The following is a 23,703-nucleotide window of genomic DNA, read 5'->3' on the forward strand; positions in this document are numbered from 1 at the left end:
AAAGTGTTTGTCACCAACCTTCTTGAAACTGTATACAACTTACCTTCAATATACCCTAAGGACGACATATGTAGATGTCGTAATGTATGCGTCGGATCCTACACTTGTGTAAATCTACAATCACACTGTAAACCACCTGGCCGGTTGACATGAGGCCCTCCTTGAACATATTGGTGGATAGTGTATAGAGCCCAACCACCAACTACCCCAAAATTTTAGATTAACGCAGTATTATTTAAGACAACAGTGGATCATCTTCCTCATCATGAGGAAGCGGAGATTTTACCGGTGCATCAGCACAGCAAAATGTTGTATTCCTGGACAATCTCCTGAAAGTACATATTGAGACTACAAAAACCTTAATTGGGTTTTGTGTTCTTAGATCGGGTTTAGATTTTATGGCCTCATCTTAACCGACCTAAAATGAGCTTTTTTTCCAGTGATCGGACCTTTATCTCCGAAACTAATAAGAATTTTGCTTTGCAGTCTTCAGCAATATTGTAGCCCTAAAGTATTTGAAGTTATGTGTCAAGCAGATGAACTAGGAAAAGCTGCATCTAGCGCATCAAACTCGTTCAAATATAGAAAAGTTTACATAATTTCTGAAATTCTGGTCAGTAACAACTAAACTGTTGGAAGTTGAAACAAGTAACCATTCTAAAACTTTTCCAAGTAATGTGACCATCTATTCTTCAGAACATTCTGAAACTCTAAAATTGTTATTTTACGTTGTTTAAGGGATATTTCATAACATACCTTTTACAAAACTTATTTCAAACAATGTTCACGCAGGCTGTTTATTCTCATGTTGGGAATTTCAATGAATTATTGAAATATTTACCAAATTGTTGTTGAAAAATTTGATATAAACAAGGCGATATAGGCATTTTACAACAATATAATGTTCTGAAGAGTTGTGTATTACATTCCAGAGAATATTTTTCCAAAAGGTAACATTAAGAAGAATTTAACATTTTGGGAGATACGCTGCGAAATATACACAAATTCTAGCATTTTTAGATATACTATAAAATTTGAGGCGATAAATGCCGTTTTTCGAGTTCACTATTCCTCCAAATATTTTCTTCTTGCTCTTATCTACAAGTTCGCTGCAGATGTCAAAACAAGATTCGTATTGGTTTCAAAGATAAAGCCCCGATTTGTTTTACAAATTCGATCCTTAACCATTTTTAGATGAGGCCATAAAAACCGAACCCGATCTAAGAAAACAAAACTCAAATATGGTTTTTGCCTATTGGTCCACTACTTTCATTAAATTCTGCACAGAAGTTGTTTGCACGCGATTCGCTCAAAAATGTTGCACAGTGTTATTCAAAGGTCAAATTTCCAACGGTGGCAAAATACCGCTCAGTGTAATGTTGCAACATTTCCTGAGTATTTCATCCATGTAAAACTTCTCTCGAAGTGGTGTCTTAAGATACGCTGTTCGAACTCGGCGATAAACAGTAGTTCCCATATCATTGAGATTAAATGAATCGGGGTGCACTTAATGATATGAGAGAAGTCTTCATGGCTCCTTTTGAGATATTTGTGGATATAGGGTGAATGTCGTACTCAGAAATCTCCCCATCCAACGCAGCAGAAGATTGAGGCAAGGAAATTATGCAAAGTTAATATATGGACTGTGCAGGCGGCCCGTTTGGCCCGGCCGAACTTAACTCCGTTCTTAATTGTTTCAAAAAATCTTTATCTATTTCCCTGACCCGGCGCCACGGTTTCCCACTACCTTGAATGGGAGTTAAAATCCAATTTGAAACTGTTCACGGATTAGTGAACAGTTTTTAGAATATTATTTTTATGTCGTAGAGTAGAAGTTTATTGATAAGACCAAATTATATTATTAATACATGTACAGTCCACATAAACATAAGAAGCATGTGGGGAGCAAACATTCGTCTTGTAGGAGGTCGATTTAAATAAAAATAGATAAGAGTTTTTCCATTGCTGATAAGCATGTATCGTTTGTTTGCTTGCCACAAGATAAGAAATGTGTATTACCTCCCCATAAGTTTTATGGCAGAGATGGTACATACACATTTGGTCTCCCTCTCGCTTCAGCACTCTAGTTTAGGGGGGTTAAGTAAAATTTTCATATTTAGTTATTAAGAATCTTTTTGTATTGAATAAATCCGTGTAGTAACAACAATCAAAAGAAGTGCATCTTTTTCCGTGTAAACATTTGGTCCATCGATCCGTTAAAAGAAAATAAGTAAAAGAACCAGTGAAATTGTTAATAAAAAAAATGTTTAAAGTGAAAGTGAACAAATTTGAGGAAGATTTAAAGGACAGCTGCTGTAGCTGCTGGAATGTAAGCAGGAACTGGAAGACAAAGAACGCACAACTAGAGTGGCCGCAATCGAAACAAAAGCCAAAAGCAAATGGGAGTTGTTCGTACAACCTAGACAAAAAGCGATATCAGCGGCTTGCTCAGCCGGTGTCTCCTGCAACGAGGAGATATTCAAGCAGGGTGAGGAAGTGATGAGGCAAATCCAGACATTAATTCAAGCCATTAAAAAGTCTGAGATGGAATCACAAAGAATGCGATTGCAAGAAGCAACAGAACCTGGAGAAGAAACAAAACTGGTGGCTTTAGACGATGAAGATAGAAATACGGAGGCTCCAAATCTAGTTCAAAAAACGGAAGAAAGAGATGCATTGAGTGCAAGGAGCGATCAATGTCGGGTCCCTATAATGCCGTGTCTAAAGAAGATTGCGGCAATGGATACGGTGGTGACGGCGAGCAAAAGCAGCGAGGGGGGCTCAAATCTGGGCAAAATGGCGTCAGAAAGAAGGGATGCGGCTGTGGGGCCATATACCCTGGAGGACGAATCGTGTGAAAACTCGGCACCGACCAAGAACGAGGTAGAGGCTAGAAATCTTTTACAAGAAATGGAAGAGTACATAGATTTAATGGATAGCCTTATGACGGAAAGTGAGCTAGAAAGAGCAGTAGATTCTATTGGAAAGCTTGTATCAACCGCTGAAAGGGAGGTACAAACCGATCGAGAAGTTCAAGGACAGTGGAGAGAGCTGTTAAAGAAGAAGTCCAGAAGGGCAGCAGCAATCAGAGAAGCTCAGCCGAAAGTAGCAGAGAGGGTGGAGCAGCCGTACAGCATTATAAATAAGAAGGAAGTTGAAGTTCCGAAATTCAGTGGAGATATAAGTGAATGGGAATCGTTTCACGACCTATTCAAGAGCCTAGTGCACGATGCACCGTACTACACCAACGTGGAAAAAATGCATAGGCTAAAGGCGGCGGTGAAAGGAGAGGCGAGCCGCATAATACAGCACCTCAGGACGCAGGATAATTCGTATGAAGAGGCGTTGAATTTATTGAGAGAAAGATACGAGAATCGGAGGGTGCTGTTCAATCAAATGGTTGATGCCATTTTGGATCAGCCAACAATGGATAGCGAGTCCACGACCAGCGTGAAACAGATCCTGGATACAACAAAAAATAGTATTCAAGGACTCAAGTCAATAAATATACCTTTGGAAAACACCGAAGTTTTTGTCGCAAGAATAATTTTGAGGAAGTTTGACAAAAATGGATTGAGGCTATACGAGCAACAAGTAAGAAAGCCAAGGGAAATCCAGAAATTAAATGACGTAATTCAGTTTTAGGAAAACCAATATTTGGCGTTGGAAGCAGCAGGTGAATCTTTCAAGGCGAATAAAGCAGGAAAATTAGAAAAAAGGTTCAGCCAAGCACAAGAGTCGTGCCTCGTCTGCAATGGAGTAGGACATAAGATGATTGAATGCAGAAAGTTTTTATCTATGACGCCGGAGGAAAGAAAAAGCTAGGCTAAAGAAAATCGATTATGCTGCTTCTGTCTAAGTCATAATACAGACAAAAAATGTTTCAGCAACCGAGTATGTCAAACCTGCAAGGGAAGGCATCATTCGCTACTGCACGTGAACGAGCAAAAAGGAAGTAAGACGACGAATACGAATAAGAACTCAAGCGGTTTAAAATCAACGATGGTGACGCAAGAAAGACCTTCGACTGTGTTACTAGCTACAGCACAAGTCAAAGTGCGCACAGTATCCGGATAATATGTAACGATGAGAGCAATTATAGACAAAGGGTCTCAACTTACGTCTATATCGGAGGAAGCCGCTCAGATTCTAGGACTTCCGCGAGTTAAAAACCATACAGTAATTCATGGACTTGGCAATACACCCGTTGGAGTCTCCAAACATAAGTTGGAAATAGAGATCAAACCTCGATTTTTGAGCAACGATTTCTTCCGCACAGAAGCTTTAGTGCTACCAACAGTCATGAGTGCCCAGCCGGAAGAGTCATTCGATATCAATATGGAAGAATGGAAAAACTATTCGTTAGCTGATCCTTTGTTCAATAAGTCGGACAGAGTGGATTTAATCATCGGCGGTGATCTTTATGCTGAAATCATGGAAGATGGCCAAAGAAAAGATAAAGGACCCTTTGCACAAAAAACCAAACTTGGCTGGATTTTGTCGGGAAAAGTAAAATTAAAAAATAAATCCCGAAAATATCATGCAGCAGCAGACATGTCGGTCGAAGATGACTGGTGCATGCAATTGTATGATGAATCGACTGTGGTAGAAGATGACGGCAGAATTGTGGTGGCATTGCCGCTGAAAACAGATAAAACACTCGGTGATTCAAAAGGCCTGGCATTAGCAAGGCTCATTTCCATGGAAAAGAAACTACGTCGCTGTCCTGATCTACGAGACAGCTACAGAAATTTTATGAAAGAATACGAGGAGTTAGGACATATGGAAAAGGTGCCAGCAGCAGCTGAAGGGAAGTTTTACTTGCCCCACCATTCAGTCATACGAGAAGGAAGCTTGACTACGATGGTACGAGTGGTTTTCGATGCATCAGCAAAATCACAAATGGAAGAAGCCTAAATGAAATAATGTATACGGGGCCTAAACTGCAGAGAGACATATTTGACATAATGCTACAATGGCGTATGTGGCGCTATGTGGTGACGGCGGACGTAGAAAAAATGTATCGTCAAATTAAAGTACATCCAGCTGATCAGGAGTATCAATATATCCTATGGAGAGAGAATGACCATGAACCAGTTCAGCAATATAAATTAACCACGGTCACTTATGGAACAACAGCAGCACCATTCTTAGCAGTAAGGACACTGTTTAAGATAGGAGATGATCCAGAAGTAGAACCCTTAATGAAGAGAATAATCAGAGAAGATTTTTATATGGATGACTTGATGACTGGTGCGGATTCAATCGACGAATGCAAAAGAATTGTAACTAAAGTTTCCAGCCAATTAAACAAACATAAGTTCAACCTCAGAAAATGGCTCTCAAATGAGGAAGAAATCCTGAGGTCCGTAGCAGATAGAGGAAACAATGATGTGCTGAAGATTGAAGATGACGAATCTATAAAAACTTTAGGCGTTTTATGGGATCCGGTCAAAGATGAATTTAAATTTCAAATCAAATTCGAAGAAATGTCAAAATTCACTAAAAGGAAAATATTGTCGTTAATTGCGAGAATTTTTGACCCATTAGGATGGCTCACTCCAGTGACAGTGGTGGCGAAGCTGTTGATGCAAAAATTATGGATATTACAATCAGGTTGGGATGAAATAATTCCAGAAGAAATAATAGCAGAGTGGAAGCAGTTCGTGAATTCAGTAAACGCACTAAATACTCTACGGATACCAAGGTGGGTGGCGACAGCAACAAGTGAGACAGTTCAACTGCATGGATTTTCGGACGCTTCAGAAAAAGCATATGCTGCAGTTGTATATGTGAAGTGCAATGGTAACGTGCATTTACTGACATCAAAGACGAAGGTAAATCCATTAAAAAACAGAAAAACGTTGCCGAAGTTGGAGCTGTGTGCTGCGCATTTACTGTCAAAGCTGCTAAAACGTGTTATATATGACATGAGATATAACTTTCAAATGTTTGCATGGAGCGATTCGACGATAGCTTTGAGCTGGATAAATAACAGCAAGAATTCTAACAGATTCATTCGAAACAAAGTGGATCAAATTAGTGAGCTGTCCAACACACGATGGGGTTACGTCCCCACTAAAGAAAATCCAGCTGATCTGGGCTCTAGAGGAGTATTGTCTTTAGGAGAGGACAGTATTTGGTGGAGCGGTCCTAAGTGGCTTCAGAAGACATCGGACGAATGACCGTCAATACCACAGCAAAAGCAACAAATATTGGAAAACACATCGGATACTAATCAATTTCATTTTTTGGATGCCATAACGAAGAAATATTCAAGTTTTTCTAAGCTGCGGAGAATTGTTGCGTATATACTTCGATTTGTGGACATTTTTAAAGGCAAAAAGCCAGATGCGCTAACGCTCACAGTAGCCGATTTGGAAAAGGCGGAAAATGTAATAATTCGACGTCACCAAGAGTTGATGTTTCCCAAGGAGCGAAGAGCACTGAAAGACAAGGCGTTGGTGAGCAGAAACAGCGGCATTGCAAGTCTTCACCCGTTTCTAGATAAAGACGGAATTTTAAGAGTTGGAGGTCGGCTGCAGAATGCTAGTATGCAGTTTAACCAGCGACATCCAATAATTCTACAAAGATCTCATCTGGCGGAGATGATAGTTGCCGGTTATCACATATCCACCCTTCATGGAGGTAACAGGTTAACGGAGATCGCGATTAAGCGGAAATATTGGATAATTGGAGTACGACGCATTATAAAAAGGAAGATCCGCCATTGTACTAAATGCATTCGTTACAAGCAAGAAGCATCGAAGCAGTTGATGGGAAATCTTCCAGAACCCAGGGTGCTGATAAGTCACCCATTCTTACACACTGGTGTGGATTATGCTGGACCTATAACCATGAAGTGCCTGATACAGAAGCAGACGTCAGTGGTCGAGTCAACCACAAATGTGTTAAAGAGAACCACTGAAGAGGTGAATGTCAACTTTAAGAGGATGGCTGAACGGATAAACAATATCACGGAAGCTGTGAAGGAGTCGTATTTTGTCTACAAGGAATCCATTAAATTCTTCATGGTTACGAAAGACCTTCAGTTGATGGTCGAAGAGAATGAAAAAATACAATCAGAGATAATTGGATTGTTGATTGATATAAACCATGGGAAGTTGAATCCGGCCCTACTCACTCCAGCACAGTTTCAAGATGCTGTAAATCACATCAGGCAACATATACCAGACCATTTGAAGCTGCCGGGGAAGAAGTTTGATCAATTGCGAACAATTTATAAACTGTTGACTGCACGAGCTACAACCTTGAAGTGATCAGGTTTCCCAGCTATATCGCGTTATACCGATTCCATTTGAATTTGAGGGAGCGAAGATGATAGCCACAACGAGAAATCAGTTCCTGATATACAATTTCAATGCCGATGCTTACCACATGATGTCACAAGCAGAGTTAAATCAGTGTCAAATGTTAACCGAGAGCGAGTATGTTTGTCAAGGTGGATGGCCGTGGGTAGATGCAAACGATAATTCTTGTGAAGTATCTTCAATCAAACCGCTCAACCGTCACAAATGTCAATTTACCACAACTCAAGTTGAATTTCTTTGGAGCAAATTACATACACCGAATTGTTGGCTGTTTAGTTCCTTCGATATTTCATCAGCACATCTTCAGTGTAACACTGGAGGTCAGATGATAATGAAGTTGCCTCATCAAGGGATTGTGGAATTGCAGCCTGGATGTACTCTTCGAATAAAAGGTGTTTTGATTTCTGCACCAGTACAGCTGAAATCGGAGCGAATTGTGGACAATAAGATGATGTTAGCCACCAATGTGTCAGAGATAACTGCCTTTAATCTGAGTCCACTGAATGCCATGACGATTAACCACCCAGAGACGATGGAGATGCTAGGAAAGGCGATTGCTGAATTGAAGGAGGAAAATTTGAACTTGAGAGGACTGAATTTCCATCAAAAAAGCGGAACGGCTTCATTGGTCTTAATAGCAATATTAGTTTTAGTAATATTAGTATGGTATTGTAGAGTAAAGTATAAGGTGAAGAATGCTTTAGTTAAGATCAAATTTGATGTACCTAAGCCACTGGAATAGGCCGACAGTAGAGTATGAGAAATATGAAGAATAGCGGGGGTTTTAATATAGCCCCCGGGGAAGATGTTCACGGATAAGTGAACAGTTTTTAGAATATTATTTTTATGTCGTAGAGTAGAAGTTTATTGATAAGACCAAATTATATTATTAATACATGTACAGTCCACATAAACATAAGAAGCATGTGGGGAGCAAACATTCGTCTTGTAGGAGGTCGATTTAAATAAAAATAGATAAGAGTTTTTCCATTGCTACATGTTGTAGGGTTGTGTTAGATTACAGCAAGTAATTTAAAGTGCAGGCTGATAAGCATGTATCGTTTGTTTGCTTGCCACAAGATAAGGAGTGTGTATTACCTCCCCATAAGTTTTATGGCAGAGATGGTACATACACATTTGGTCTCCCTCTCGCTTCAGCACTCTAGTTTAGGGGGGTTAAGTAAAATTTTCATATTTAGTTATTAAGAATCTTTTTGTATTGAATAAATCAGTGTAGTAACAACAATCAAAAGAAGTGCATCTTTTTCCGCGTAAACAGAAACTATGTCGAAGTTAGCATACACTTGCGATGATACAATGAGCAAGATTTGTCCTAAACCTCGCCAATTAAGACTGACAATTGGTATCATCATTTCCCATGAAACACTTGTCACTCCAAATATAAGATTTTCCTTCCTCTAAAATATATTTTACGATTTAGTTTTTTTTCGCAGGATAAATACTATATTCATGTGTGTTTGTGTGGGTATAATTAATAAAGACAGGATACTACGAGGTATTTAGGATTCAATTTGTGCAAAAGCAATTTCATTGCATCGAACCTCCTAATCCCCATAATTTGTATGAAATAATATCCAAAAGCGAAACAAAGATTTAATGGATAAAAAGAAGAGAAAATAAGTTTCTGCAAAATTAAAAAAGGCCAGCTATCCTAAGAGATTAAGTATCGGATTTCTTTAAATCTGGAAAAAAAATATAAAATGAGAATTTATTAAGACAAAAAATAAGCTTTGGGCAAATGAAAACAAAGAAACCTCATAAAACGAATTTACGTTGAAAATAAGGTGATCCAAAGATTCTCTACAGGAAAACTATCCCAAAGTATTTTCATGTTCTGTTTCACCTTTTTCGGCAGCTTAGGAGATATAAAGGTAAAAATCCTTGTTTAACTATGTAAAAGGTTAACCTTTTTGCCTGCAGGGATTTTGAAAAAGGTTAAAAGGAAAAAAACATTTTTGTTGTTATATAAAAAAACTAATGAATTGGCAAAATGATGTTTCCTAGAATTTTCAAAATGAGAAGGGAAAAAAGTCCTAATGGATTTTAAATCTGCCAAGGAAACAAAATATTTCTGAAAACTACACATACATAACATGTATTTCTACAAAACTTTTAAAGGGATTTAGAAATCTTTAAATCCTTGCCCTCCCCCAAAATTGCAAAACGGGCAGTATCAGATTTGTAGGTCATTGTGTTTAGATTAAGCTTTTGTTTATTGTGTTATTGAGAAGTATATACAATTTCATACTATCTGTTTATATCTTTTGCACACACACAACACAGAGCACACCAGAACACACGAACAAAAGGACATTGCAAACAATAGAAAACATGGTCATTTGATAACTCAATAGAACGATGTAGCAGCACACACGAGCTGACAAAATGAAGGACAGAGGGAAAACATGAAATCCAGTAAACAATAGATATTTGGTCTTCTCCCCCAACTTGGTTTAGAAAGCTTTCATTAAAAGGTAAATAGATTAAACTCACATAAAGGTAGATATACTCTTTGTCCGATGTATGTTTAATTGTATGGCAATATAAACTAACATCTAACTGACCCCTATAAAAATTCTAGTAAATTTATTATGGAAAACTTAAATTAGAAGCACTAAGCTGCAGATTAAAGTTTTATATATAAAGTATACACAATTTGTAGTTTTTGTACAACTAACATGTGTTTTTTGCTGATAGGCAAAAAACAAAACTTTGTTTTTGTTCTTAGGGATAACAAAGTTTTGCCTACAAATGCCATAAACTTTTCCGAGAAATATATTAAACTTTGTTCACACACATTTACACATATACTTGATAGTTAATTATACCCTACACATTAAAGGGATCCACAGAAAATATTACTTGTTATGAAAGAAAATTATATTTGATTGCAGAAAAAAAAGAATATTATATATTTTTCTATGGGAGATCCTACAATGACCTCTCTCTCTCCGTTTTTCTGCATCAAAGATTATCGATATATCATTTCACTTTCCATTATTTTTTCCCATTACTAACCATTATTTTGTGTTAAATAGCCATAACCTGTTCAACAACCGTTATAGCTACCTTACACCTTCACGCTTAATCGGCCGTTAACCTGTAAATTGGAAACGAAAAGTTAATTTATTATCTACCATATTTTTTTCTGCTACGCATTCCGACGGTTTTGGAAATTATTTTAATTCTTGTGGAAAATCATTTGAGAAAATTACATACCACGGTCGTCGTTGCTTCATATGTTCGTTCGTCAGTTGTGTGTGTGTTTATTCGTTGTGTCTTTTAACCGCTACTCTACAATTTGTGTTTGTCCCTCACCGCCCATCTATGCCCTTGCCAACTACCACCAAAGATTGGATAATTTATCTTCGACTATAAATTATCATAACACTTTTTTCCGGTAGGTTTTATTGTTCTGTGATTGCTGGCTGTTGGCTGTCTGGATGGTTGGAAGGTTTGGTGCGGTTAGTTATGTAGCCAATAACAAATCATTAATCATTTTCTTCTAATAGAAGACCACAAGGTCTTCGTATAGAAGACCACTAGGCTTTCTTATAGAAGACCACAAGGTCTTCGTATAGAAGACGACTAGGTCTTCGTATAGAAGACCACAAGGTCGTCGTATAGAAGACCACAGGGTCGTCGTATAGAAGACCACAAGGTCTTCTTATAGAAGACCACAAGGTCCTCTTATAGAAGATCACAAGGTCTTCTTACAGAAGACCACAAGGTCTTCGTATAGAAGACCACAAGGTCTTCGTATAGAAGACCACAAGGTCTTCGTATAGAAGACCACAAGGTCTTCGTATAGAAGACCACAAGGTCTTCGTATAGAAGACCACAAGGTCTTCGTATAGAAGACCACAAGGTCTTCGTATAGAAGACCACAAGGTCTTCGTATAGAAGACCACAAGGTCTTCGTATAGAAGACCACAAGGTCTTCGTATAGAAGACCACAAGGTCTTCGTATAGAATACCACAAGGTCTTCTTATAGAAGATCACAAGGTCTTCGTATATAAGACCACAAGGTCTTCGTATAGAAGACCACAAGGTCTTCGTATAGAAGACCACAAGGTCTTAGTATAGAAGACAACAAGGTCTTCTTATAGAAGACAAGAAGGCATTCTTATAGAAGACCACAAGGCCTTCTTATAGAATATAGAGGACCACAAGATCTTCTTATAGCAGACCGCAAGGTCTTCATATAGAAGACCACAAGGTTTTCGTATAGAAGAACAAAAGGTCTCCGTATAGAAGACCACAAGTTCTTCGTATAGAAGACAACGAGGCCTTCGTATAGAAGACCGCAAGGTCTTCGTATAGAAGGCCACAAGGTCTTCGTATAAAAGACCACAAGGTTTTCGTATAGAAGAACAAAAGGTCTCCGTATAGAAGACCACAAGTTCTTCGGATAGAAGACCACAAGGTCTTCGTATAGAAGACCACAAGGTCTTCGTATAGAATACCACAAGGTCTTCTTATAGAAGATCACAAGGTCTTCGTATAGAAGACCACAAGGTCTTCGTAAAGAAGACCACAAGGTCTTCGTATAGAAGACCACAAGGTCTTCGTATAGAAGACCACGAGGTCTTCGTATAGAAGACCACAAGGTCTTCGTATAGAAGACCACAAGGTCTTCGTATAGAAGACCACAAAGTCTTCTCATTGAAGACAACAAGGCCTTTTAATAGAAAACCACAAAGTATTCTTATTGAAGACAACAAGGCCTTCTTACAGAAGACAACAAGGTCTTCTTATAGAAGACAAAAAGGTCTTCGTATAGAAGACCACAAGGTGTTCGTATAGAAGACCACAAGGTGTCGGTATAGAAGACCACGAGGTCTTCGTATAGAAGACCACAAGGTCTTCGTATAGAAGACAACAAGGTCTCCGTATAGAAGGCCACAAGGTCTCCGTATAGAAGGCCACAAGGTCTTCGTATAGAAGACTACAAGGTCTCCGTATAGAAGGCCACAAGGTCTTCGTATAGAGACTATAAGGTCTTCGTATAGAAGACCACAAGGTTTTCGTATAGAAGACCACAAGGTCTTCTAATAGAAGACCACAAGGTCTTCTAATAGAAGACCACAAGGTCTTCTAATAGAAGACACAAGGTCTTCTTATAGAAGACACAAGGTCTTCTTATAGAAGACCACAAGTTCTTCTTATAGAAGACCACAAGGTCTTCTTATAGAATACCACAAGGACTTCTTATAGGAGACCACAAGCTCTTCTTATAGAAGATCACAAGCTCTTCTTATAGAAGACCACAAGGTCTTCTTATAGAAGACCACAAGGTCTTCTTATAGAAGACCACAAGGTCTCCTTATAGAAGACCACAAGGTCTTCTTATAGAAGACAACATAGTGTTTTTATAGAAGACCACAAGGTCTTCGTATAGAAGACCACAAGGTCTTCGTATAGAAGACCACAAGGTCTTTGCATAGAAGACCACAAGGTCTTCGTAAAGAAGACCACAAGGTCTTCGTAAAGAAGACCACAAGGTCTTGGTATAGAAGACCACAAGGTCTTCGTATAGAAGACCACAAGGTCTTCGTAGTGAAGACCACAAGGTCTTCGTATAGAAGACCACAAGGTCTTCTTATAGAAGACCACAAAGTCTTCGTATAGAAGACCACAAGGTCTTCGTATAGAAGACCACAAGGTCTTCTTATAGAAGACCACAAGGTCTTCGTATAGAAGACCACAAGGTCTTCGTATAGAAGACCACAAGGTCTTGGTATAGAAGACCACAAGGTCTTCGTATAGAAGACCACAAGGTCTTCGTATAGAAGACCACAAAGTCTTCTCATTGAAGACAACAAGGCCTTTTAATAGAAAACCACAAAGTATTCTTATTGAAGACAACAAGGCCTTCTTACAGAAGACAACAAGGTCTTCTTATAGAAGACAAAAAGGTCTTCGTATAGAAGACCACAAGGTGTTCGTATAGAAGACCACAAGGTGTTCGTATAGAAGACCACAAGGTGTCGGTATAGAAGACCACGAGGTCTTCGTATAGAAGACCACAAGGTCTTCGTATAGAAGACAACAAGGTCTCCGTATAGAAGGCCACAAGGTCTCCGTATAGAAGGCCACAAGGTCTTCGTATAGAAGACTACAAGGTCTCCGTATAGAAGGCCACAAGGTCTTCGTATAGAGACTATAAGGTCTTCGTATAGAAGACCACAAGGTTTTCGTATAGAAGACCACAAGGTCTTCGTATAGAAGACCACAAGTTCTTCGTATGGAAGACCACAAGGTCTTCTAATAGAAGACCACAAGGTCTTCTAATAGAAGACCACAAGGTCTTCTAATAGAAGAACACAAGGTCTTCTAATAGAAGACCACAAGGTCTTCTTATAGAAGACCACAAGTTCTTCTTATAGAAGACCACAAGGTCTTCTTATAGAATACCACAAGGACTTCTTATAGAAGACCACAAGCTCTTCTTATAGAAGATCACAAGCTCTTCTTATAGAAGATCACAAGGTCTTCTTATAGAAGACCACAAGGTCTCCTTATAGAAGACCACAAGGTCTTCTTATAGAAGACAACATAGTGTTTTTATAGAAGACCACAAGGTCTTCTTATGGAAGACCACAAGGTCTTCTTATAGAAGACCACAAGGTCTTCTTATAGAAGACCACAAGGTCTTCTTATAGAAGACCACAAGGTCTTCTTATAGAAGACCACAAGGTCTTCTTATAGAAGACCACAAGGTCTTCTTATGGAAGACCACAAGGTCTTCTTATAGAAGACCACAAGGTCTTCTTATAGAAGACCACAAGGTCTTCCTTTAGAAGACCACAAAGTCTTCTTATAGAAGACCACAAGGACTTCTTATAGAAGACCACAAGGTCTTCTTATAGAAGACCACAAGGTCTTCTTATAGAAGACCACAAGGTCTTCTTATAGAAGACCACAAGGTCTTCTTATAGAAGACCACAAGGTCTTCTTATAGAAGACCACAAGGTCTTCTTATAGAAGACCACAAGGTCTCCTTATAGAGGACCACAAGGTCTTCTTATAGAAGACCACATAGTGTTTTTATAGAAGACCACAAGGTCTTCTTATAGAAGACCACAAGGTTTCCTTATAGAAGACCACAAGGTTTCCTTATAGAAGACCACAAGGTCTTCTTATAGAAGACCACATAGTGTTTTTATAGAGGACCACAAGGTCTTCTTATAGAAGACCACAAGGTCTTCTTATAGAAGACCACAAGGTCTTCTTATAGAAGACCACAAGGTCTTCGTAAAGAAGACCACAAGGTCTTCTTATAGAAGACCACAAGGTCTTCGTAAAGAAGACCACAAGGTCTTCGTATAGAAGACCACAAGGTCTTCGTATAGAAGACCACAAGGTCTTCGTATAGAAGACCACAAGGTCTTCGTATAGAAGACCACAAGGTCTTCGTATAGAAGACCACAAGGTCTTCGTATAGAAGACCGCAAGGTCTTCGTATAGAAGACCACAAGGTCTTCGTATAGAAGACCACAAAGTCTTCTCATTGAAGACAACAAGGCCTTTTAATAGAAAACCACAAAGTCTTCTTATAGAAGACCACAAGGTCTTCGTATAGAAGACCACAAGGTCTTCGTATAGAAGACCACAAGGTCTTCGTATAGAAGACCACAAGGTCTTCGTATAGAAGACCACAAGGTCTTCGTATAGAAGACCACAAGGTCTTCGTATAGAAGACCACAAGGTCTTCGTATAGAAGACCACAAGGTCTTCGTATAGAAGACCACAAGGTCTTCGTATAGAAGACCACAAGGTCTTCGTATAGAAGACCACAAGGTCTTCTTATAGAAGACCACAAGGTCTTCGTATAGAAGACCACAAGGTCTTCGTATAGAAGACCACAAGGTCTTCGTATAGAAGACCACAAGGTCTTCTTATAGAAGACCACAAGGTCTTCGTAAAGAAGACCACAAGGTCTTCGTATAGAAGACCACAAGGTCTTCGTATAGAAGACCACAAGGTCTTCGTATAGAAGACCACAAGGTCTTCGTATAGAAGACCACAAGGTCTTCGTATAGAAGACCACAAGGTCTTCGTATAGAAGACCACAAAGTCTTCTCATTGAAGACAACAAGGCCTTTTAATAGAAAACCACAAAGTATTCTTATTGAAGACAACAAGGCCTTCTTACAGAAGACAACAAGGTCTTCTTATAGAAGACAAAAAGGTCTTCGTATAGAAGACCACAAGGTGTTCGTATAGAAGACCACAAGGTGTTCGTATAGAAGACCACAAGGTGTCGGTATAGAAGACCACAAGGTGTTCGTATAGAAGACCACAAGGTGTTCGTATAGAAGACCACAAGGTGTCGGTATAGAAGACCACGAGGTCTTCGTATAGAAGGCCACAAGGTCTTCGTATAGAAGACTACAAGGTCTCCGTATAGAAGGCCACAAGGTCTTCGTATAGAGACTATAAGGTCTTCGTATAGAAGACTACAAGGTCTCCGTATAGAAGGCCACAAGGTCTTCGTATAGAGACTATAAGGTCTTCGTATAGAAGACCACAAGGTTTTCGTATAGAAGACCACAAGGTCTTCGTATAGAAGACCACAAGGTCTTCGTATGGAAGACCACAAGGTCTTCTAATAGAAGACGACAAGGTCTTCTAATAGAAGACCACAAGGTCTTCTAATAGAAGACCACAAGGTCTTCTAATAGAAGACCACAAGGTCTTCTAATAGAAGACCACAAGGTCTTCTTATAGAAGACCACAAGTTCTTCTTATAGAAGACCACAAGGTCTTCTTATAGAATACCACAAGGACTTCTTATAGAAGATCACAAGCTCTTCTTATAGAAGATCACAAGCTCTTCTTATAGAAGATCACAAGGTCTTCTTATAGAAGACCACAAAGTCTTCCTATAGAAGACCACAAGGTCTCCTTATAGAAGACCACAAGGTCTTCTTATAGAAGACAACATAGTGTTTTTATAGAAGACCACAAGGTCTTCTTATAGAAGACCACAAGGTCTTCTTATAGAAGACCACAAGGTCTTCTTATAGAAGACCACAAGGTCTTCTTATAGAAGACCACAAGGTCTTCTTATAGAAGACCACAAGGTCTTCTTATAGAAGACCACAAGGTCTTCTTATAGAAGACCACAAGGTCTTCTTATAGAAGACCACAAGGTCTTCTTATAGAAGACCACAAGGTCTTCTTATAGAAGACCACAAGGTCTTCTTATAGAAGACCACAAGGTCTTCTTATAGAAGACCACAAGGTCTTCTTATAGAAGACCACAAGGTCTTCCTTTAGAAGACCACAAAGTCTTCTTATAGAAGACCACAAGGACTTCTTATAGAAGACCACAAGTTCTTCTTATAGAAGACCACAAGGTCTTCTTATAGAAGACCACAAGGTCTTCTTATAGAAGACCACAAGGTCTTCTTATAGAAGACCACAAGGTCTTCTTATAGAAGACCACAAGGTCTTCTTATAGAAGACCACAAGGTCTCCTTATAGAGGACCACAAGGTCTTCTTATAGAAGACCACATAGTGTTTTTATAGAAGACCACAAGGTCTTCTTATAGAAGACCACAAGGTCTTCTTATAGAAGACCACAAGGTTTCCTTATAGAAGACCACAAGGTTTCCTTATAGAAGACCACAAGGTCTTCTTATAGAAGACCACATAGTGTTTTTATAGAGGACCACAAGGTCTTCTTATAGAAGACCACAAGGTCTTCTTATAGAAGACCACAAGGTCTTCTTATAGAAGACCACAAGGTCTTCTTATAGAAGACCGCAAGGTCTTTTTATAGAAGACCACAAAGTCTTCTTATAGAAGACGACAAGGTCTTCTAATAGAAGACCACGAGCTCTTCTTATAGAAGACCACAAGCTCTTCCTATAGAAGACCACAAGGTCTTCTTATAGAAGACGACAAGGTCTTCTAATAGAAGACCACAAGGTCTTCTTATAGAAGACCACAAGGTCTTCTTATAGAAGACCACAAGGTCTTCTTATAGAAGACCACAAGGTCTTCTTATAGAAGACCACAAGGTCTTCCTTTAGAAGACCACAAAGTCTTCTTATAGAAGACCACAAGGTCTTCTTATAGAAGACAACAAGGTCTTCTTATAGAAGACCACAAGGTCTTCTTATAGAAGACCACAAGGTCTCCTTATAGAAGACCACAAGGTCTTCTTATAGAAGACCACAAGGTCTCCTTATAGAAGACAGCAAGGTCTTCTAATGGAAGACAACAAGATCTTCTTTTAGAAGACCACAATGTCTTCTTATAGAAGACCACAAGGTCTTCTTATAGAAGGCCACAAGGTCTTCTTATAGAAGACCACAAGGTCTTCTTATAGAAGACCACAAGGTCTTCTTATAGAAGACCACAAGGTCTTCTTATAGAAGACCACAATGTCTTCTTATAGAAGACCACAATGTCTTCTTATAGAAGACCACAAGGTCTCCTTATAGAAGACCGCAAGGTCTCCATATAGAAGACCACAAGGTCTTCTAATAGAAGACCACAAGGTCTTCTTATAGAAGACGACAAGGTCTTCTAATAGAAGACCACAAGCTCTTCTTATAGAAGACCACAAGGTCTTCTTATAGAAGACCACAAGGTCTTCTTATAGAAGACCACAAAGTCTTCTTATAGAAGACGACAAGGTCTTCTAATAGAAGACCACAAGCTCTTCTTATAGAAGACCACAAGCTCTTCTTATAGAAGACCACAAGGTCTTCTTATAGAAGACGAAAAGGTCTTCTAATAGAAGACCACAAGCTCTTCTTATAGAAGACCACAAGGTCTTCTTATAGAAGACCACAAGGTCTTCTTATAGAAGACCACAAGGTCTTCTTATAGAAGACCACAAGGTCTTCCTTTAGAAGACCACAAAGTCTTCTTATAGAAGACCACAAGGTCTTCTTATAGAAGACAACAAGGTCTTCTTATAGAAGACCACAAGGTCTTCTTATAGAAGACCACAAGGTCTCCTTATAGAAGACCACAATGTCTTCTTATAGAAGACCACAAGGTCTCCTTATAGAAGACAGCAAGGTCTTCTAATGGAAGACAACAAGATCTTCTTTTAGAAGACCACAAGGTCTTCTTATAGAGGGCCACAAGGTCTTCTTATAGAAGACCAAAAGGTCTTCTTATAGAAGACCAAAAGGTCTTCTTATAGAAGACCACAAGGTCTTCTTAGAAAAGACCACAATGTCTTCTTATAGAAGACCACAAGGTCTCCTTATAGAAGACCGCAAGGTCTCCATATAGAAGACCACAAGGTCCTCTAATAGAAGACCACAAGGTCTTCTAATAGAAGACAGCAAGGTCTTCTAATGGAAGACAACTAGATCTTCTTTTAGAAGACCACAAGGTCTTCTTATAGAAGACCACAAGTTCTTCTTACAGAAGACCACAAGTTTTTCTTACAGAAGACCACAAGGTCTTCTTATAGAAGACCACAAGGTCTTCTTATAGAAGACCACAAGGTCTTGTTATAGAAGACCACAAGGTCTTCTTATAGAAGACCACAAGGCCTTCTTATAGAAGACCACAAGGCCTTCTTATAGAAGACCACAAGGTATTCTTATAGAAGACCACATAGTGTTTTTATAGAGGACCACAAGGTCTTCTTATAGAGGACCACAAGGTCTTCTTATAGAAGACCACAAGGTCTTCCTTTAGAAGACCACAAGGTCTTCCTTTAGAAGACCACAAAGTCTTCTTATCAGCGTACGTAAAAATACTTTAAATATAATTTCCAATCGTTTCGTTTCGTATTTTCCATAGGATCAATACAAAACGAAACATAACCCACGTTGGCCGAGCTCGCTGTTTAGTTTTGTTTTGATTACATTCGTGAGTGCAAACAAAACGAAAAGCGAAAAGTACTCAACTCCACAAGAGCAGATAGAAAACGGAATAGTACTAAACACATGTGAATAAATCAAAAACGTTTGGTGGTTGATAAAATTCACTGTGGTATGCTGATGCTAACTTATAGGGTTGTCAAGCAATCACATGTGCGTGTGTCTGAGTGTGTCATTGACAATACGCACGGGAACGTTTCCCAAAAATACTTTTTGTTTCGGTTGTGAATGAAACAACTCGGCAAAGCATAGCTGAAGTAACAATTCAGCAATCGTACGGTTTCTATCTTTTTACATTGAAAAGTTTGTGTTTTTGTTTTGGTTGTGAGAATGAAACCATTCAGAGAAGCTGAAAAGTTTGTGGCTTTGTGTGATTGGTACGGGAATCGTTTTGTTTGTTTCCGTTCATTGCATCTTATAGAAGACCACAAGGTCTTCATTTAGAAGACCACAAAGTCTTCTTATAGAAGACCACAAGGTCTTCTTATAGAAGACCACAAAGTCTTCTTATAGAAGACCACAAAGTCTTCTTATAGAAGACCACAAGGTCTTCATATAAAAGACCACAAGGTCTTCTTATAGAAGACCACAAGGTCTTCTTATAGAAGACCACGACGTCTTCTTATAGAAGACGAAAAGGTCTTCTAATAGAAGACCACAAGCTCTTCTTATAGAAGACCACAAGGTCTTCTTATAGAAGACCAAAAGGTCTTCTTATAGAAGACCAAAAGGTCTTCCTTTAGAAGACCACAAAGTCTTCTTATAGAAGACCACAAGGTCTTCTTATAGAAGACCACAAGGTCTTCTTATAGAAGACCACAAGGTCTTCCTTTAGAAGACCACAAAGTCTTCTTATAGAAGACCACAAGGTCTTCTTATAGAAGACCACAAAGTCTTCTTATAGAAGACCACAAGTTCTTCTTTTAGAAGACTACAAGTTCTTCTTATGGTCTTCTACAAGGTCTTCTTATAGAAGACCACAAGGTCTTCTTATAGAAGACCACAAGATCTTCTTATAGAAGACCACAAGGTCTTCCTTTAGAAGACCACAAAGTCTTCTTATAGAAGACCACAAGGTCTTCTTATAGAAGACCACAAGGTATTCTTATAGAAGACCACAAGGTCTTCCTTTAGAAGACCACAAAGTCTTCTTATAGAAGACCACAAGGTCTTCTTATAGAAGACCACAAAGTCTTCTTATAGAAGACCACAAGTTCTTCTTTTAGAAGACTGCAAGTTCTGCTTATGGTCTTCTACAAGGTCTTCTTATAGAAGACCACAAGGTCTTCCTTTAGAAGACCGCAAAGTCTTCTTATAGAAGACCACAAGGTCTTCTTATAGAAGACCACAAGGTCTTCTTATAGAAGACCACAAGGTCTTCTTATAGAAGACCACAAGGTCTTCATTTAGAAGACCACAAAGTCTTCTTATAGAAGACCACAAGGTCTTCTTATAGAAGACCACAAAGTCTTCTTATAGAAGACCACAAGTTCTTCTTTTAGAAGACTGCAAGTTCTGCTTATGGTCTTCTACAAGGTCTTCTTATAGAAGACCACAAGGTCTTCCTTTAGAAGACCGCAAAGTCTTCTTATAGAAGACCACAAGGTCTTCTTATAGAAGACCACAAGGTCTTCTTATAGAAGACCACAAGGTCTTCTTATAGAAGACCACAAGGTCTTCATTTAGAAGACCACAAAGTCTTCTTATAGAAGACCACAAGGTCTTCTTATAGAAGACCACAAAGTCTTCTTATAGAAGACCACAAGTTCTTATTTTAGAAGACTACAAGTTCTTCTTATGGTCTTCTACAAGGTCTTCTTATAGAAGACCACAAGGTCTTCTTATAGAAGACCACAAGGTCTTCCTTTAGAAGACCACAAAGTCTTCTTATAGAAGACCACAAAGTCTTCTTATAGAAGACCACAAGGTCTTCTTATAGAAGACCACAAGGTATTCTTATAGAAGACCACAAGGTCTTCCTTTAGAAGACCACAAAGTCTCCTTATAGAAGACCACAAGGTCTTCTTATAGAAGACCACAAAGTCTTCTTATAGAAGACCACAAGTTCTTCTTTTAGAAGACTACAAGTTCTGCTTATGGTCTTCTACAAGGTCTTCTTATAGAAGACCACAAGGTCTTCCTTTAGAAGACCACAAAGTCTTCTTATAGAAGACCACAAAGTCTTCTTATAGAAGACCACAAAGTCTTCTTATAGAAGACCACAAGGTCTTCTTATAGAAGACCACAAGGTCTTCTTATAGAAGACCACAAGGTCTTCTTATAGAAGACCACAAGGCCTTCTTATAGAAGACCACAAGGTCTTCATTTAGAAGACCACAAAGTCTTCTTATAGAAGACCACAAGGTCTTCTTATAGAAGACCACAAGTTCTTATTTTAGAAGACTACAAGTTCTTCTTATGGTCTTCTAAAAGGTCTTCTTATAGAAGACCACAAGGTCTTCTTATAGAAGACCACAATTTCTTCTTATAGAAGACCACAAGGTCTCCTTACAGAAGACCACAAGGTCTTCTTATAGAAGACCACATAGTGTTTTTATAGAAGACCACAAGGTCTTCTTATAGAAGACCACAAGGTCTTCTTATAGAAGACCACAAGGTCTTCTTATAGAAGACCACAAGGTCTTCTTATAGAAGACCACAAGATCTCCTTACAGAAGACCACAAGGTCTTCTTATAGAAGACCACAAGGTCTTCTTATAGAAGACCACGAGGTCTTCTTATAGAGACCACAAGGTCTTCTTATAGAAGGCCACAAGGTCTTCTTATAGAAGACCACAAGGTCTTCTTATTGCAGACCACAAAGTCTTCTTTTAGAAGACTACAAGTTCTTCTTATAGAAGACCACAAGGTCTTCTTATAAAACACCACAAGGGCTTCTTATAGAGACCACAAGTTCTTCTTATAGAAGACCACAACGTCTTTTTATATAGACTACAATATCTTCTTATATATGACCATAACGTCTTCTTGTGAAAGACCACAAGGTCTTCTTATAGAAGACAACAATGCATTCTTATAGAAGACCACAAGGTTTTCTTATACAAGACCACAAGGTCTTCTTACAGAAGATCACAAGGTCTTCTCAAAGAAGACAACAAAGTTTTCTCATAGAAGACTACAAGGTCTTTTTATAGAAGACCACAATGTCTTCATAAAGAAGACCACAAGGTCTTCTTATAGAAGACCACAAGGTCTTCTTATAGAAGACCACAAGGCCTTCCTATAGAAGACCACAAGGTCTCCTTATAGAAGACCACAAGGTCTCCTTATAGAAGACCACAAGGTCTTCTTATAGAAGACCACATAGTGTTTTTATAGAAGACCACATAGTGTTTTTATAGAAGACCACAAGGTCTTCTTATAGAAGACCACAAGGTCTTCGTATAGAAGACCACAAGGTCTTCTTATAGAAGACCACAAGGTCTTCTTATAGAAGACCACAAAGTCTTCTTATAGAAGGCAGCAAGTTCTTCTTATAGAAGACCACAAGGTCTTCTTATAGAAGACCACAAGGTCTTCGTATAGAAGACCACAAGGTCTTCTTATAGAAGACCACAAGGTCTTCTTATAAAACACCACAAGGTCTTCTTATAAAACACCACAAGGGCTTCTTATAGAGACCACAAGGGCTTCTTATAGAGACCACAAGGGCTTCTTATAGAGACCACAAGTTCTTCTTATAGAAGACCACAAGTTCTTCTTATAGAAGACCACAACGTCTTTTTATATAGACTACAATGTCTTCTTATATATGACCATAACGTCTTCTTGTGAAAGACCACAAGGTCTTCTTATAGAAGACAACAATGCATTCTTATAGAAGACCACAAGGTTTTCTTATACAAGGTCTTCTTACAGAAAACCACAAGGTCTTCTTAAAGAAGACAACAAAGTCTTCTTATCGAAGACAACAAAGTTTTCTCATAGAAGACTACAAGGTCTTTTTATAGAAGACCACAAGGTCTTCTTAAAGAAGACCACAAGGTCTTCTTAAAGAAGACCACAAGGTCTTCTTGAAGAAGACCACAAAGTCTTCTTAAGGAAGACAACAAGGTCTTCTTATAGAAGACCACATAGTCTTTTTATAGAAGACCACATAGTCTTTTTATAGAAGACCACAAGGTCTTCTTTAAGAAGACCACAAGTTCTTCTTAAAGAAGACAACAAGATCTTTTTATAGAAAACCACAAGGTCTTCTAATAAAAGACAACAAAGTCTTCTTTTAGAAGACCACAAGGTCTTCTTATATAAGACCACAAGTTCTTCTTACAGAAGACCACAAGTTCTTCTTACAGAAGACCACAAGGTCTTCTTATAGAAGACCACAAAGTCTTCTTATAGAAGACCACAAATTCTTCTTATAGAAGACCACAAAGTTTTCCTTTAGCATATCACGAGGTATTTTTATAGAAGACCATAAGCTCTTCTTATAGAAGACCATAAGCTCTTCTTATACAAGGTCTTTTT

At 38.6% G+C, this 23,703-nt stretch overlaps 2 protein-coding genes across 2 annotated transcripts in view; one reads left to right on the forward strand and one right to left on the reverse strand.

Annotated features, from left to right (window-relative positions):
• The first annotated feature begins 4,086 nt into the window (after positions 1-4,086).
• LOC141391111 (uncharacterized) lies at positions 4,087-4,917 on the forward strand. The gene has a single exon (XM_073964033.1). The coding sequence runs from the start codon at positions 4,087-4,089 to the stop codon at positions 4,915-4,917; it is 831 nt and encodes a 276-aa protein (XP_073820134.1).
• A 4,094-nt stretch (positions 4,918-9,011) lies between these two features.
• Positions 9,012-23,703, reverse strand: part of LOC141391121 (uncharacterized) — a 51,791-nt gene continuing 37,099 nt past the window's right edge. Inside the window, exon 11 of the mRNA XM_073964041.1 lies at positions 9,012-9,034. Within this exon, the coding sequence (XP_073820142.1) occupies positions 9,012-9,034 (23 nt within the window). The remainder of the gene's footprint in view (positions 9,035-23,703) is intronic.

This window comes from Musca autumnalis, unplaced genomic scaffold (genome assembly GCF_047663935.1).
Source record: "Musca autumnalis isolate F117 unplaced genomic scaffold, ASM4766393v1 scaffold_1, whole genome shotgun sequence".
Taxonomy (NCBI): domain Eukaryota; kingdom Metazoa; phylum Arthropoda; class Insecta; order Diptera; family Muscidae; genus Musca; species Musca autumnalis.